General features: G+C 52.1%; 5 protein-coding genes across 5 annotated transcripts; 4 read left to right on the top strand and 1 right to left on the bottom strand.

Moving 5' to 3' along the window:
- Positions 1-372: 372 nt before the first annotated feature.
- hem14 (oxygen-dependent protoporphyrinogen oxidase) lies at positions 373-2304 on the top strand (the record flags this gene model as incomplete). The annotated part of the gene is made up of 3 exons (XM_022528150.1): positions 373-687; positions 760-1449; positions 1516-2304. The coding sequence occupies 3 exons, from the start codon at positions 373-375 to the stop codon at positions 2302-2304; spliced, it is 1794 nt and encodes a 597-aa protein (XP_022394071.1).
- A 587-nt stretch (positions 2305-2891) lies between these two features.
- Positions 2892-3536, bottom strand: ABOM_001019 (putative RNA binding protein Pym; the record flags this gene model as incomplete). Its single annotated transcript, XM_022528149.1, has 1 exon — positions 2892-3536. The coding sequence occupies one exon, from the start codon at positions 3534-3536 to the stop codon at positions 2892-2894; it is 645 nt and encodes a 214-aa protein (XP_022394235.1).
- A 398-nt stretch (positions 3537-3934) lies between these two features.
- On the top strand, positions 3935-4428 carry ABOM_001018 (cytochrome b-c1 complex subunit 9; the record flags this gene model as incomplete). The annotated part of the gene is made up of 3 exons (XM_022528148.1): positions 3935-4188; positions 4250-4298; positions 4369-4428. 3 exons carry the CDS (start codon positions 3935-3937, stop codon positions 4426-4428), a joined length of 363 nt encoding a protein of 120 aa, XP_022394136.1.
- An 851-nt stretch (positions 4429-5279) lies between these two features.
- ABOM_001017 (putative ubiquitin-protein ligase E3 component (UBR1)) lies at positions 5280-11803 on the top strand (the record flags this gene model as incomplete). Its single annotated transcript, XM_022528147.1, has 3 exons — positions 5280-7520; positions 7592-11478; positions 11536-11803. The coding sequence occupies 3 exons, from the start codon at positions 5280-5282 to the stop codon at positions 11801-11803; spliced, it is 6396 nt and encodes a 2131-aa protein (XP_022394129.1).
- A 1817-nt stretch (positions 11804-13620) lies between these two features.
- On the top strand, positions 13621-15319 carry ABOM_001016 (uncharacterized protein; the record flags this gene model as incomplete). The annotated part of the gene is made up of 2 exons (XM_022528146.1): positions 13621-13787; positions 13870-15319. 2 exons carry the CDS (start codon positions 13621-13623, stop codon positions 15317-15319), a joined length of 1617 nt encoding a protein of 538 aa, XP_022394130.1.

The following is a 15319-nucleotide window of genomic DNA, read 5'->3' as shown; positions in this document are numbered from 1 at the left end:
CGTGCGGACGATGGGTGACTGGTGGCAAGGGCGTTTGTTCGAATTTTATCTTCTATAGGACTGGCAGAAAGAATATCAAACTGGCTTTGTAAATAGATCTGGATATCAAATTATGAAATCTTCGACGCCATTGCATGGCGCTGTCTTCGTTTCCCACGACTGTCAACCATTCATACCATCCATACTGGTCGGGACGTAGGAATAGGGCTGGGAAATTTATGTAATTTCCAACCCATTACACCGCCGGCCGTCGGCCGCCTGTTGGAGCAGCTCACCTGATGGAGTAACGCAGCACCTTTTCCTACCTTTGGTTTTTCCAACCATGCTCCTCTTCGATCTTCACTCGCCGTTTCATTCTCTCTAATTGCGGAGATGAGACTACCATGTGTCCCTAGCCGTGCACTCAGGGGGGTGCGCACGCCATTGGCGTTCGCCCGCATCGGCCAGAGATACTCCTCAACGTACGATGCCGCCGTCATTGGCGGTGGCATCACCGGTCTCACAGCAGCGTATCGGCTATCGCAGGACCCCAATTGCTCCAAGATCACCCTATACGAGAAGGCTCCTCGTGTAGGGGGTTGGCTACGGTCCGAAAAGATTCCGGTCGAAGGTGGAAACGTTGTATTTGAGTATGGCCCGCGGACCTTGCGGACCGCAGTCCCCTCGTGTCTACCCCTTCTCGATCTGGTACAGTAGTAGCCCAGGCATTGTCCTATCCTACGAACATTAAGAGCTAACCCGCTCTGCCCTCTATAACAGCTCGTCGAGCTCGGCCTATATGATGACGTCCTCGTAACAAGCAGCTCGTCGCCTGCCGCGCGCAATCGTTATATCTACTATCCCGATCACCTCGTCCGTATGCCCGCGCCGGACCCCAAAGCCGGACCGATCGAAAACATTACAAATCCACTATATGCTATGCTACGCGAGCCGGTCTTCGAAGGCCTCCTTGCAAGCGCTCTCTTGGAGCCAGTCCGGGCCCCTCCGGACCACAAGTCATTCAACTCGGACGAATCCGTTGCGGACTTCGTGTCGCGCCGATTGTGCCCAGAGGTAGCAGACAACCTCGTTTCAGCTTTATTCCATGGTATCTATGCGGGTGACATAAGTCGGTTAAGCGCGCAGACACTGCTAGGTACCTTCCGGGACCTTGAGAATGATGACCGCCGAGTTATTGGCGGCTACATTAATTCTCTGATGTCTGATCTCAAAATTATGTCCATGGATGATCTGTTAGCCCTGGAATCTGTCGCACACGAGAAACCTGGGATGTACTGGAAAAGCTTACGGACGCTTGTCAACAAGACCAGCGTTCTGACGTTGAAAGACGGTCTGAGCCAGCTCTCGGACGCCCTGGTCGACGCTCTGAGCAAATCTACAAAGGTTGACGTTTTGACGAATACGGACGTTAAGTCCATTACTCAAAATCCGACGACTCACGACCTGAGTGTAAGCCACCGGGAAAGCCTTCTACTCATTGTTACTGGCCGGTCTACTAACATGTACACCTTGTAGGTTGGATCTGGAAAGGGCAGGTCTCGAAGCCACAACCGTGTAATTGCTACAATTCCAGCTCCCGAACTTGCCAACAAGCTCGCGACAACGACCATGGAAGACCAAAAAGTCCCTCAAAGTACCATTCGGAATCTTCAAGAGCACAATTATGCTGTAACAGTCATGGTTGTCAACTTGTATTTCCCTAATCCAGACCTCCTCCCGGTCAACGGTTTTGGATATCTTATACCGCGGTCGATCCCGTATGAGCAAAATCCTGAGAGGGCATTAGGGGTTATCTTCGGATCGGATTCTAGCGTCGGTCAAGATACTGCACCCGGCACTAAGCTCACGGTGATGATGGGTGGCCATTGGTGGGATGGTTGGAAGGAATCCGATTATCCCGATCATGACACAGCCGTTGCAATGTCTCGTGCGTTGCTTCACCGGCATCTGGGTATTACGGACGCACCCACTCTAACGAGCAGCCGGCTGCAGCGGAATGCCATCCCTCAATACACTGTTGGACACCTGTCTCGCATGCGCGAACTGTCCCGGTCCACACGGCACGAACTGAACAACAGACTTACTCTTGCAGGAAGCTGGTATAATGGCGTTGGTGTGACGGATTGTATCCGACAGGGGTATTTAGCGGCGTCGTACGGCGTTGGTGCGCGAAAGCTGGGCCCCGGTGATGGCGACCGCCCCTGGAGGAGGTTCAACTATGAAAAATGGGAGTTGGAGGGCGGCATCGTCACATCTCCTGTACGATGGGCGGAAGTGTACAGGAGCGAACGCAAACATTTTTAAGATAGAAATTCTTCTACGGAACTCTATAACCTGTAGTATATTGACTCGGGCTAATCTCGCTAGCATATGAAAACGCTCGCAGTATTGCAGACTTCTCTTATAGAACATAGTGCGTAACGAGTTGCCCAGAATAAGTCCGTACTGACTGATAGATACATTCAAGTCGAAGGGAAGTAGAACAAGCACGTGCCACATAGAATATGAGATGGGTAGCCAGAGACTTTTATTACTCTAATTCATAGGACAGTGCTCCTGTATGAGTGACAAGGAGTCCACTGGGATTTTCCATATCAGAGTTTCTCGAGTAGCTGACAGGCGGTACTAGTACGCCGGTAGCTGCATATATGCAGTTCAGATTAAAATTCCAACCGCGATGTGGCCAAGCTTCGTCTCACTTGACAAGAGTAGTTGTGTGGTACCACAGAGGCACTAGTCTGCTCGAAAAAGCTTTGACAGTAAAAAGCCTTCCCGGCTATCAATATGAACCGCATCGAAACCTATTCGGTAGACTGTCGACCATAGGACGGCTGCAGGAAGAGCAACTGGATTGATAGAACATACGTGATCGATCCTATGTCGTATTGGGTTCAGACTTTCTCCTCCTTCTCCGCAGATCCGTCTTTCTTGTCACCGTTCGAATCAAATCCGAGTGTGTCAAGCTGGCGGATCAGTTCCTGGATCTTGATCACCTTCTCCAGTTGCTCGGGAAGCAGGGCCTCTCCTTGGTTCTTCTTGTCCCGTAGGTCGCGTGCCTGCCGGAGTTTCTTCTTTAAATTGCGCGCCTTCTTTTCATTCTCGGCTTCTGGATCGATCGTTTCTTCGGCCCCTCCCGCGGCCTTATCCGATCCATTAGATTGCTTCTTATCCGGGGCACGCCAATTGTCGATGTCGTTTACATTTTTGCCCTCGGTGGAGGCTGTTCCTTCCTGAGCTGCCTTTGCTTTCTTCTTCGCTTCCCTTCGCTTTGCATTTTTGTTACTTGCAGCCGTGCCTGGTTTAGCAGGGCTTTCATTCTCGGGTTTCACGCTTTCTGCACCAGGCACTCCGGAGTTACCACGGTTCTTCCAGGCTTGTGCAGCACGGTTCTTATACAGCTCCACATCCTCAGGGGGGCGATAACCGGGTCGAACACGAATTTCGCGGCGTTTTGAGCCATCGGCACGGACCGATGAGGGGATGTAGCGTTCCCCGGTGGCTTCGTCCGTGGTGATTCCCGAATTCGTGGAAGCCATAGCTGTGGGGGGATAATCTGGTATTCCACTAGAGTTTACTTGTATTTCCTCCGGCCGAGTCGAAAAGAAGTAGTATAAGGAATATGCTGTAGTTATTAGAGATCCCGGGGAAGACCCAACGGTGACGAGGTAGGAGGCGAGAGGAATTGGGTCACAATAATTTCGTAGGGTCGAGTGCGTGAGTTGAGGTGGTTTCCTGAGGCGGCCATTCGGAGGCTCTGCACAGACTTGGTTCCGGCCGTCCAATCAGCGTCCCGGTGATTCCCGCTGGTGCTTTTCGCGCCGGCCAACTTGGCTCGAAACTTCAACCTCGCATTCCTCCATTGTGACATAGTCCCCGTCTCCTTGCTGCCTCTCTTTCTTTCTCCGCCCTCAATCCCTAATTCAAACCCGTCACAATGGCCGGCGCTGTAAGTGATTCTTGTTTGGAATTGACTAATGATGTTCAATGGCTAACCACAGTGGTTACCGCTCCAGATCGCTTCCGCTATCTACCAGCATGTCCCCCCTCCCCGGATCACCCACCGACGGTCTCGTTGACCATCTCTTCGGACTCGCTAACCTGTGGTCTTTCAACGGTTTCTAGGGGCCTGATCCGCAGGAACGCCGTTTACCTCACGGCCATCTTCTCCAGTGCCTTCGCTTTCGAGATGTGCGTGTCGACTTGACGATGGTCTGTGATCACAGACGGCTGACCAGCTTTTCACAAACAGTGCCTATGACTCGGCCTCCAACCGTATCTGGGACGCCATGAACCGCGGCGTATGTTTCTACCTGTCGACCCTGACGAATTGGGGGTTATCAAGGACTATAGCACTGACGGATTCTACAGCGCCAATGGAAGGACATCAAGCACCAGTACATGGTCCAGGAGGAGGAGGATGACGAGTAAAGAAAAAGCAGTAATTGATGGATCCATCCTGGGGAAAGTTGTCGGTCCCATGTTATAATACAGCCGAGCACTGGAGAGACATTGGTATATGCTGCGTGTGCCTTGTATGAAATAGAATCTTTAACACTGTATTCACCTTGGAATTCACTTGCTCCATTTTCCCTAACCAATCACTGTGCTCCTGCAATCATCTGTGGTCTATAAATTTATGCTTCCGGTGGTGGGGAGAACAGCAGCTGCCAGATGGTAGTGGCGCCAAGAGCCGCTCGTTCGATGTCATACTTAGAGGATAAATTGAACCCAACCACCACAACCACCATCGGATAGTTCCAATCGCTCTTTACGACAAATGCCGTTGCTTTGTTAACTCGATACCTTGTCGATTGACGGCGATCTCCCTTCACTATCCTTGAAAGAGCCGACGAGTTTCGGACGACGGCTACTAATGATCTGAGAGACTTAATGGGTGGGTTGCCCGTTAGGTTGTTCTCGCCTTGAATCCCACCAAATCTTTCCTCCTTCCCCCCCCCCCCCCCCACAGTGACATCGATCGCTTTCGAATGTCGGATCACTAAGCGTTCACTGATAGGTTTTTCTTCTCGTCTTTTCCTTTTTGACTAGCCTCACCCTAATCTAATCAACCCCCGCTCTGCACATACCACCAAACTTTGCGTCTGAGGAGTCTTTCAAACGCTCTCGAGCGATTTTGTTCATTCCTTATCGCGGTGGAACAAACCGGACTACAGTTCCGTCCCGCCACAAGGGAGCTGTTAGCTCGCCGTCACCCTCCTCACTCGATACTCGTGCAAATACGAATGCGTCTCCTCTTCTCCGACTAGAGACGATAAATGATGCTTAAAGAATGTGAGAGGATCCTGGGTGAAGGCCTTCAACGGCTTCCTGCCAATCATAACTACCGCTACGGTCCCCAAGCCGAGAAAGATCTGCTCGAGCTCCTCTTCCGTTCGCTTGCCGGTCACAACGAAGAACGCCTGCGACAGCTATTCTCAGATGGGCTGCCAACCGGGCCGTGGAAGCTAGCAGAAGCTCAGGGCGCCAAGGAAGGGGCGGAATATACAGAAGCTGCGCGGGGCAAGCGGTGTGGTCATATCTTCCGAGCTGGGGAGGCGACGTATCGATGCAACACCTGCGCGGCGGATGATACCTGCGTGCTGTGCAGCCGCTGCTTCGACTCCTCCGACCACACCGGCCATCAGTATACGATTTCTATCTCCTCGGGGAATTGCGGATGCTGCGACTGTGGTGACGAGGAGGCCTGGCGACTGCCGCTGTTCTGTGCGATCCATACGGATAGCGGCGATAAAAAGGGCAAGGAGCGGGAGCAGGCGCAGCTCCCGCGGGAATGGGTGGATAACATCCGCCTGACGGTCGCTCGAGTGCTCGACTACTTCTGTGATGTGCTCTCTTGCTCGCCGGAACAGCTGCGATTGCCCAAGACGGAAGAGGGTATCAGGCAGGATGAAGAGGCATCACGGCTACGCCCGGGGTGGTATGGTGAGGGGGATCTGGCCGAGGAAGAGCCGGAGTTTGCGCTCGCGTTGTGGAACGACGAGAAGCATACCATTCGCGATGTTGCTCATCAAGTGAGCCGGGCTTGTCGAGAGCGAGATTCCTTTGGAAACGATAGGGCCCAGGAGACCAATGATTACGGACGGAGTGTGGTCAAGTATTCGAAAGATTTGCAAAGGTTACTGGCCGTGTCAAGGATCATCGAACAGATCAAGGTCACCGTTACGATCCGGTCCGCCCGGGATACCTTCCGCGAGCAAATGTGCGGGACCATCGTTGAGTGGCTTGCAGATATTTCCGGGTGCAGTGTTCTTGAGGACAACGAGATTTTACGGCATACCGTCTGTGAGGAACTGCTGAGTCCATGGCGCCGCGGCAGCGGAGCCTTCAATGCCGATATTGGTATGAAAGGTCTCGACGACCAGCAGAAGTCGGATAATACACCGTATCGCACAGTGATGCTCACCGTATCGCCTCAGGGCCAAGTAGTATTGGCTGCGGATGATGATGATGATGATGATGACGATGAGGATATCGAAAATGGCGATGAGCAGGGTGTAAACGAAGAAGTTGAGGACGATGAAGATTTCGTTGAGGGTCATGATGATGATGACGACGATGACGACGAAGAGATGGAGATGGATTTGAACAGGCTGCGCCAGGAAGTTGAAGATGAGGATGAGGATATGGTGATGGGAAATGCGGATGACGCTCTGGACACCATCCAAGCTCTCTTAGGGTTCGCTCGCCAGCGACAGAACCCTGACAATGAACAGCAGCAACAGGAGGAAGAAGAAGACGACGATGACGAGCAACCACAGGCAGAAGCGATTGAAACCGAGGCGCAGACTGCCCCGAACGATTCAGTCTCCAGTGAGACACACGATGATACCTCGGCGTCTTACGTCCCCATCCCCAAAACACCCTCTGGTGTAGTCAAGCCTTCCCCGGCGAAGACTCCGAGTTATTGGCAGGTCAGATCGTCCGTACCGAAGAGAGGGGAAAATGTCCCTCCATATGAGGATTTATGGCAACGCACTCGGCTCGACTGGATGATTCTTTTCGACCTTAGGCTTTGGAAGAAGACACGTACCGATCTTCGCGATCTTTACATTGGCACCGTCGTGAATGTCCCTCAGTTCAAGCGGATCATGGGCTTGCGCTTATCTGCTCTTTACACTGCGCTTGCACAACTTTACCTGATTGCCGATAGAGAGCCAGATCATTCCATTGTCAACCTCTCCTTACAGCTTCTTACCACACCTTCAATCACGGAGGAGATAGTTCTTCGAGGGAACTTCTTGACTAAGGTCATATCCATTTTGTATACGTTTTTAACTACGAGGCAGGTTGGTGAGCCATACGAGGTAAACCCCAATGCAACGCTGGCGTTCGACGCTGGTTCCGTAACAAACAGGCGCCTTTACCACTTCTTCTTGGATCTACGGTATCTTCTGCTGTCTGAGTATGTACAGAACCGCGTGCGAACCGAGGAACAGTATCTCTACCAGTTCTTGGATTTGGTCAAGCTCTCGCAGGGCATCTGCCCCAACGTCCGTGCCGTAGGAGAGCACGTCGAGTACGAGACGGACGCTTGGATTAGCGCATCTATACTCATGCGGGAGATCAATAGGCTGTGCCGTCAATCTGCGAAGCATTCCGTAAACCCGAAGTCGACGGCGGCGAGAATTTGCTACGAGCGCTCAAAGTGGCTACTGTTTCCGCCGTTGCCCACTCCACCGGAATCGAGCGCAAGCGTTTTGACCAGGCGGAGATCAAAGAGTACGTTCGGTTCAAATCCTTGCCATTCTTTGACTTCGAGGGCGACGACCAACCAGGCCAGGTCTCGCGCCACCGTGTCGTAGACTTCGTCGTTGAACGAGGCTCCATCAGTTTCCATCATGCCTTGCACTACACTCTGTCCTGGCTACTTGAATGTGGCCGTAACATGAGCAGCTCTTTGATGCGCGATGCCCTGCTTGAGGCAGCACAGATTGCGAACGACAGTTTCATTCATGATAGCAGCCTTGCCCCAGAAGATTTACTTCTCTCAATGTTCGACTACCCTCTCAGAGTTTGTGCCTGGCTGGCCCAGATGAAGGCGGGCATGTGGGTCCGCAACGGGCTCAGTCTCCGGCATCAAATGTCACAATACCGTGGTGTATCGTCTCGCGATTTTGCATACTACCGCGATATCTTCCTGCTTCAGACGGCTTTTGTCACATGTAACCCAAGCCGTGTCCTTGCCTCTATTGCGGATAGGTTCGGAATGGTGGACTGGATGACGAGAAACTACATGCCACGTGCTGGATACGAAGATAACCAGATCATTGATGTCGCCGAGGAGTTTGTGCATTTGCTTGTCATCCTCTTGACGGATCGGAACTCGCTCACGGCCATTGATGACGGCGATACCGCGATGTGCGAAAACATTCGTCGTGACATTGCACACGTCTTGTGCTTCAAGCCTCTGTCATTCTCAGACCTATCGACTCGCCTCAGTGACAAGCTGCTCGAGTCGGACGTGTTCCAAGACGTACTGGAAGAGGTAGCAAGTTTCCGCCCCCCTGAAGGGCTGAATGACACCGGCACTTTTGAACTAAAGTCCCAATACATCGATCTCATCGACCCGTACAGCGCCCACTACACCAAGAACCAACGAGACGAAGCGGAGAATATCTATAAGGAATGGGTGGCGAAGAAAACCGGCAAGAAGGCGTCTGATGTGGTGTTCGAACCTAAACTCCGGCCTATCACTTCTGGGGCGTTTATCGGCCTTCCACGCTTCACGAGGACCTTGCTATTTGCCCAGATTGTTCACCAGTGCCTTGACTACGTGGTCTCCTCGAAAGATTGCACACCGAACATCCCACCAACCCGTGTCGAAACATTCTTGCAAGTTGTTTTGCACTTGATCCTTGCTGCTGCCCTGGAAGACAGCACCGTGGAAGATGAGATGACGGAAGAGCCGATGGAGTCATTCGTGTCTCACGCGCTGAATAAAGACAGAGCCACCCAGGTAGGGTACCTGACCATCGTAGGCCTCCTAGAGAAGATTTCCATCATGAGTGAATTCTCTGCTTGTGGTCCTAAAATCCGTCATATTCTTAAGAAGCTTTGGCAAAAGCACCCCCGTGCATATGCTTCTGCAACAGCTACGCTCAGATTCCCGTTTGACAGGGTCGATACGAATTCTCCCGCCATCGACACCGATAATGAGAAAGAGATCAAGAAGAAGCAAGCTCTTGAAAGACAGGCCAGGGTGATGGCTCAATTCCAGCAGCAACAGCAAAACTTCTTGAACAGCCAAGGCGCGATCGATTGGGGCGAAGAAGATTTCAGCGACATGGATTCCGAGCCTGAAGCTGCCCCTGAAACTAAGCTCTGGAAGTATCCGAGTGGCACTTGTATTCTCTGCCAGGAGGAGACAAGTGACTCTAGACTGTATGGAACGTTCGCTTTGGTTCAAGATAGTGGTATCATGAGGCAGACAGATATACGAGACCCCGACTGGATCCGGGAGGTGTTGAAGACACCCCTGAGTTTGGACAAGTCTGCCGAAGGCGTGCGGCCTTTTGGAGTCGCAGGCGAGAACCGCACTACCGTGAGGCGGCTTGATTCAACTGGCGGGGAGGTTATCAGTGAGAAAGTTGGGTTGAGTAAAGGCTTCAATGCGAAGAACACCCTGCGCGGGCCTGTCACAACGGGCTGTGGGCACATCATGCACTATTCCTGCTTTGAAGTCTATTACACGGCTACTCAGCGACGCCAGAGCCAGCAAATAGCTCGAAACCATCCTGAGCGTCTGACTTTCAACGAGTTCGTTTGCCCTCTTTGTAAGGCTCTGGGCAATGCATTCCTCCCCATCACATGGAAGGGCAAGGAAGAATCTTATCCTGGTGTACTAAACACAGCTGTGTCTTTCGAGGATTTCATGGCTGGAGAGGTCAAGTCTGCCCTGTCTCATCCACGGAATTATGCGCTGCTCATGGAACATAACAAAATCCAGCAGCAGCAGTCTTATCAGGACCTTTTCCTTGACTATCTCAACAAGACCTTGGTTCCCCCACTCGCCTCCAAAACAGAGCAATTAATGGCATCCCCACTGCCATCGACCGCCCATTATATTCAGCAAGCGAGGATGCCGGTGCCTGGCCTCTTCCCATCACAAGATGAGCTTCCCGCTGCCAGTCCGCTCCAGCAGGTTTCCAGCCCAGGAGACAGCCCAATGTCTGAACTTTTGCAGATCTACAAGCGGCTCAAGCAGACACTTCGGTTGAATCACATCTACTCGACGTTCAGCCATCACCCAGACACCATAAAGACAGATGACCTCGTCCACACTGATTCGCTCTTCCAGACCTTCGGCTTTAGCATCGCTGCGGCTGAAATTCAGCAGCGCGGGGTGGAATCGGAGCCAGGATCGACTCTACTGGAAAAGATTCCCCAATTAACCCTGACCCACCTCCGCGTTCTGGCTGAGTCGGCTTTGACATACGCTGCGGTTGGGTGCTTGCATGACAGCAACGGACCTCACGCCCGTTCCGCGGACGAGATCCAGGAGATGCACCGCCAGAAGATTTGCCAATTATTTGTGGGTCATCCTTGCTTGAGCGGAACGGCGCTGCTGGATGATGTCCGCGAAATCGAGCCACTATTGGGCAAAGACATATTCGTGTTCCTAGCTGAATGCTCTTTATCCCTGCTGCCGATTCTCAATATTGACATTCGCCATCTCATCCAAATGTGCTATGTGGCCGAGATTGTGAAAGTCGCTGTGACCTACATCCTTTGGCCCCTCGGACTGAAGGAAGAACTGGCCCAAAATGGTGATGCCCATTATCTGTTGGATATGGAGCTGTCGGACGAGCGATACAAGTCCGCCCGGCAATTCTTCATCTCTATCGTTGCAGAACTCAAGTCGAACTCTGTTGGACGGGCAGAAGGATCATCATTCCCTGCCGAGAGTGGCTACGTCAAGGATGGGGAGGATTCTGCAACGCCCGGCGTGGTCATTGCGTTGAGACGTCTGGTTTCAAGCTACGCATTGACGTTCCTGCGCAAGGCTGTCATCCTACTCCATGTGCAGCACGGGGTTGAGTTCCCCAACACAGGGTTCCACGACTTGGGTGTGTCCGAGTTGGACCGTCTCACCAAGGCTCTGCACCTTCCTTCGGTCGATGATATTCTGGCGTCTATCAGCACGGCGAGGAAGAGTGGCAGTCCTTTCGATGCTGTGATATCAGGCTGGATCTTCCACTGGAACGCCTCGCGTTCTGGCATCCGCATTGGGGATCATAAGTTATGGCCCAGTCTTTCTCACCCGGCCATCTTCGAGCTCGTTGGGCTTCCCAAGTATTACGACAGTTTGATTGAGGAGGCCAACCGGCGACGTTGCCCGAATTCGAAAAAGGAGCTAAGCGATCCCAGTATCTGTCTCTTCTGTGGAGACATCTTCTGCTCGCAGGCTGTGTGCTGCATGGAGAATAAGATGGGTGGTTGCAATCAGCACGTTCAAAAGTATGTTTATCCTTGGTGTACTGCTGTCACGCATGGTTACTAACGATCTCTCCCCAGATGCGGCAAGAATATCGGGCTATTCATCAACATCCGCAAATGCACGGTGCTGTATCTCCACAACCACCATGGCTCCTGGCACTACGCACCTTACCTGGACCGCCATGGGGAGGTGGACCCAGGCCTCCGGCGCAATCGCCAACTGATCCTAAACCAGAAACGATACGATCGGCTCCTCCGCGACGTCTGGTTGTCGCACGGCATTCCCGCGACGATCAGCCGGAAATTAGAAGCCGATATCAACAATGGAGGCTGGGAAACTATCTAGGGGGGAGGGGGTGTGTGGACTTATGCGGAACGGACTTAGCATTTCATGTACCAGTTTTTGATGTCTCATGTGCAGTTGAGACTGACTTTGCATTACTATTCCCATGTCTTGATTAAAAAGTCATTACGACCGGCATTTTGCATTAGTGTTTCTTAATTACCCCATTCTCAGATACACATTCCAGTTGATCAAATGCATGACTCGCTTTAATATAATTCTAAACTTATGCTTGGCAACCCTTCGGAGTACCTACCCTTATAGATTGAGACTCCCAGATCTTCATGACACCAGGAAAGCCAGAACAGCCATGAACGGGATATTATAGTATATATATATCAAATCAACCATTGAAGACCTGGGAATCGGTGCCCACCTCATGGTTAGAAAAAGCTCAACCCCCAACAAGACTCTGTTTCAACCATTCTATCCTCTCGCCATCACAGCCCTGAACCTGACAATGGAAAGTCCCTCTCTCGCCTTGAGACTCACCGTCGTGCTGATGTGTTGCAGCAAGCGAACGTTTTGCCTGGTTTCGATTTCCTGACCACAGGACATATCGAAAATAATTTCCTCAATCCCGCGCTTCTTCAGAATCGCCCGACAGCCCGTTCTCCACCTCTGGACGAGTACCGACATGTGCGGCCCTTCAATACAGCCGTGCTCTTCTTCCGCAGTCAACGGCACACCCGAAAATGGGACGCAGGATCCTGAGACGCAGTTTGCGTATCCCGTTGTGTGTCGCCACATTTTCTGGCGTGGTGTTCTCGAACAGTTTCTGTAGTTCGTTGGGGTCTTGGATGATGAAGACTACCCTCGAAATCCTTTTGTTAGTGGGTGCCGGCAGCAGAACTTGCTCTGCTTCCTTGCCCTCGAGGGATTCTCTCTCGTCAGCAATGTTTCTTCTCGGCGTTTCAGTTTGCTTGTTTGGTATCCGGTCCTGTAAACAAAGGTATATTGTCGATCATCTCTCAGCACACGTCTATACAGCTCCTTTGTCATCAGCGTGTGTGTTCTCCAATTCAGTATCTGTGGGGTTCCTTGGTCCTGTAGCTGATCATAGACCCATTCCTTGATTTGTTCATGAACATAAAGCATGTCACTAGGCTTGACTGAGGCACCCGGAGCTGCCTTCGTTGCGTGCCTTTGATCGGTATGAACTTCTCCAACGACATCCTTCTTGAGAGCATTTTCTAATACACTCCGCGTCTGATTGAACCCCATCGGGACCATACAACATCTCGTTGGATTGGGATCATCCGAGGTGAAGACGCCGACAGGGTATTGTAAGGGAAAGAGAAGTACACAGAGAAGAGGACAACCACTAATGTATATATATATGCTCTAAACTAGTCAATGTAAGGATGCAAGACACGTATAGCAAAATAGTACAATCCAATGAATATACCCTACCATTGGACAATCTGATAGAAAAAAAGAAAGAAAAAAGGGGGAGAAGAAAGCAAAAGAAAATCCACAAAAAAAGGTATATAAAGGCAGAGTTAGGACATAAATATCCAAATGACCGGTGCCAAGAATGTTGGACGTTACCGTCTGCTTTTTCTTTAAGTCAAGCTTCCCTCATTAACTAACCTCTTCCATTTTTCCAACTTACCACAACGCATATCTCAGTACACTCTAAGAATGACCAGACAATAAACGAGGATATCCTAATCCCAATTCCTCTCTTTCAGTTACATTTCCCCATTTTTTTTTTCAATCTTACTCTCAGGTAGCCAAGTTACTTGCACGGTAACTTCTACCTCTTATCTCCCCTCGATAACACCGACCGGAGCAAAGAACAAGAATCCTAAGAAAAGATGAACAACGAACAATTCCGCCGTCTTCTCGTCAACAACAACGATAACAACTCGGCCCAAAAACAATCCCAGTCGAGTACATCTCCATCCCAGAATGCCTCTCGCGGAGGAGGCGCAACGCCTGCCCTGCTCGGGTCGCGGATGCGCTCGAGCATTCCTATGACCCCGTACGTATTTATTTGTCTTTTTCTATACTATCCTACCTAAAACAGAAAAGAGAAAAGAACTAATGATATCATCCCACACCAGTCGCTCAGTCACAGGCGTCGACTTCGCGCGCCAACTAGCCGAATACCGACGCGACGGACAACCAGCCCCGAAACGATTCCGCTCGTCTGCGGCGCCGAAGGGCACCAAGTTACCGTCGGGGTACCAGGATCGGGCGGCGCGCTTACGGGAGACCGGGGAGGAGGAAGCGGTCGGGGATGATCTGGAGAAAAGGATTAAGGCGTTGGAGGAGATGGTGAAGCTGGGACAGATTGATCGGGAGACGTTTGAGAAGTTGTGCACGGAGTTGGGCGTGGGCGGCGATTTGAACAGTACGCATATGGTGAAGGGGCTGGATTGGGAGTTGTTGAGGAGGGTGAGGGCTGGGGAGGATGTGGAGAAGAAGGAGGAGAAGGAGGTTGTGGGGGAGACAGTAGGGGATGTGGATGAGGAGTTGGAGAAGTTGGAGGAGGGGACGGGGGAGGCGTTGCCTTCTGCGCCGAGGGAGAAGGAGAAGAAGAAGGGGAATATGGCGCCGCCGCCAGGGAAGAAGTCGAGGGATGAGATTTTGAAACAGTTGAGGGCTAGTCGGGCGGCGGCGGCGGCGGCGGCTGCTGAGGAACAGGCGGCTGAGCCGGCCTTGGGGTCGAAGTTTAAGAGAATTGGGGATTCGAAGGTGGAGAAGAAGAGGTGGGTGGAGCAGGATGAGAACGGGCGGCGCAAGGAGATCCTACAGATTACAGATGCGGAGGGCAAGACGAAGAGGAAGGTCAGGTGGTTGGATAAGCCGGGTGAGACCAATGCTGGCGGTCTCTTGGTCCCGGATAAGGATGCGAAGCCGTTGGGTATGGAGGTACCGGCCGAGGTGGCAGCCAAGGCGTCTGCTCCGTCGGAGGATGAAGATGACGATATCTTTGCGGGCGTGGGTGACGATTACAACCCTCTGGCTGATATCGGGAGTGATGAGTCGTCGGACTCGGACTCCGATGGTGAGGTTGGAGAGAAGCCAGCTCGCACCACGGAGGCAGCGCCGAAGGAGACACCGAAGGAGACACTCAAGCCTTCGGGTGAAGCACCCGCCAAACCGCGCAACTACTTCTCGACTTCGACGACGGAGACTACTGAAGAAGATCGTTCGAACCCTCTCACCAAAGATCCCACCCTGCTTGCGGCCCTCAAACGGGCTGCTGCCTTGCGACGAGCCGAGTCTTCGGCAGACGATGACGCTGGCGATGGGGAAGAAGATGTCGACTCAGAGACTCTCCTTCGGAGGAAGAAATTCCTCGAAGAAGCCCGCCGTCGCGAACAGCTGGATGCCATGGATATGGATCTTGGATTCGGAAGCAGTCGCGTCGAGGACGACGAAGACGAAGAGGTGATACTGGAGGAGCGTGGGGGCAAGAAGAGAAAGCGTGGGCCGAAGAAGAAGAAGGGAGATAAGGACAGCGTATCCGACGTGATGCGTGTGCTGGAGGGAAGGAAGAAAGATTGA

This window comes from Aspergillus bombycis, assembly GCF_001792695.1.
Source record: "Aspergillus bombycis strain NRRL26010 chromosome Unknown contig00003, whole genome shotgun sequence".
NCBI classification, from domain to species: domain Eukaryota; kingdom Fungi; phylum Ascomycota; class Eurotiomycetes; order Eurotiales; family Aspergillaceae; genus Aspergillus; species Aspergillus bombycis.
The sequence above is the reverse complement of the archived record's forward strand: the minus strand, read 5'-3'. Positions and strand labels throughout refer to the sequence as shown.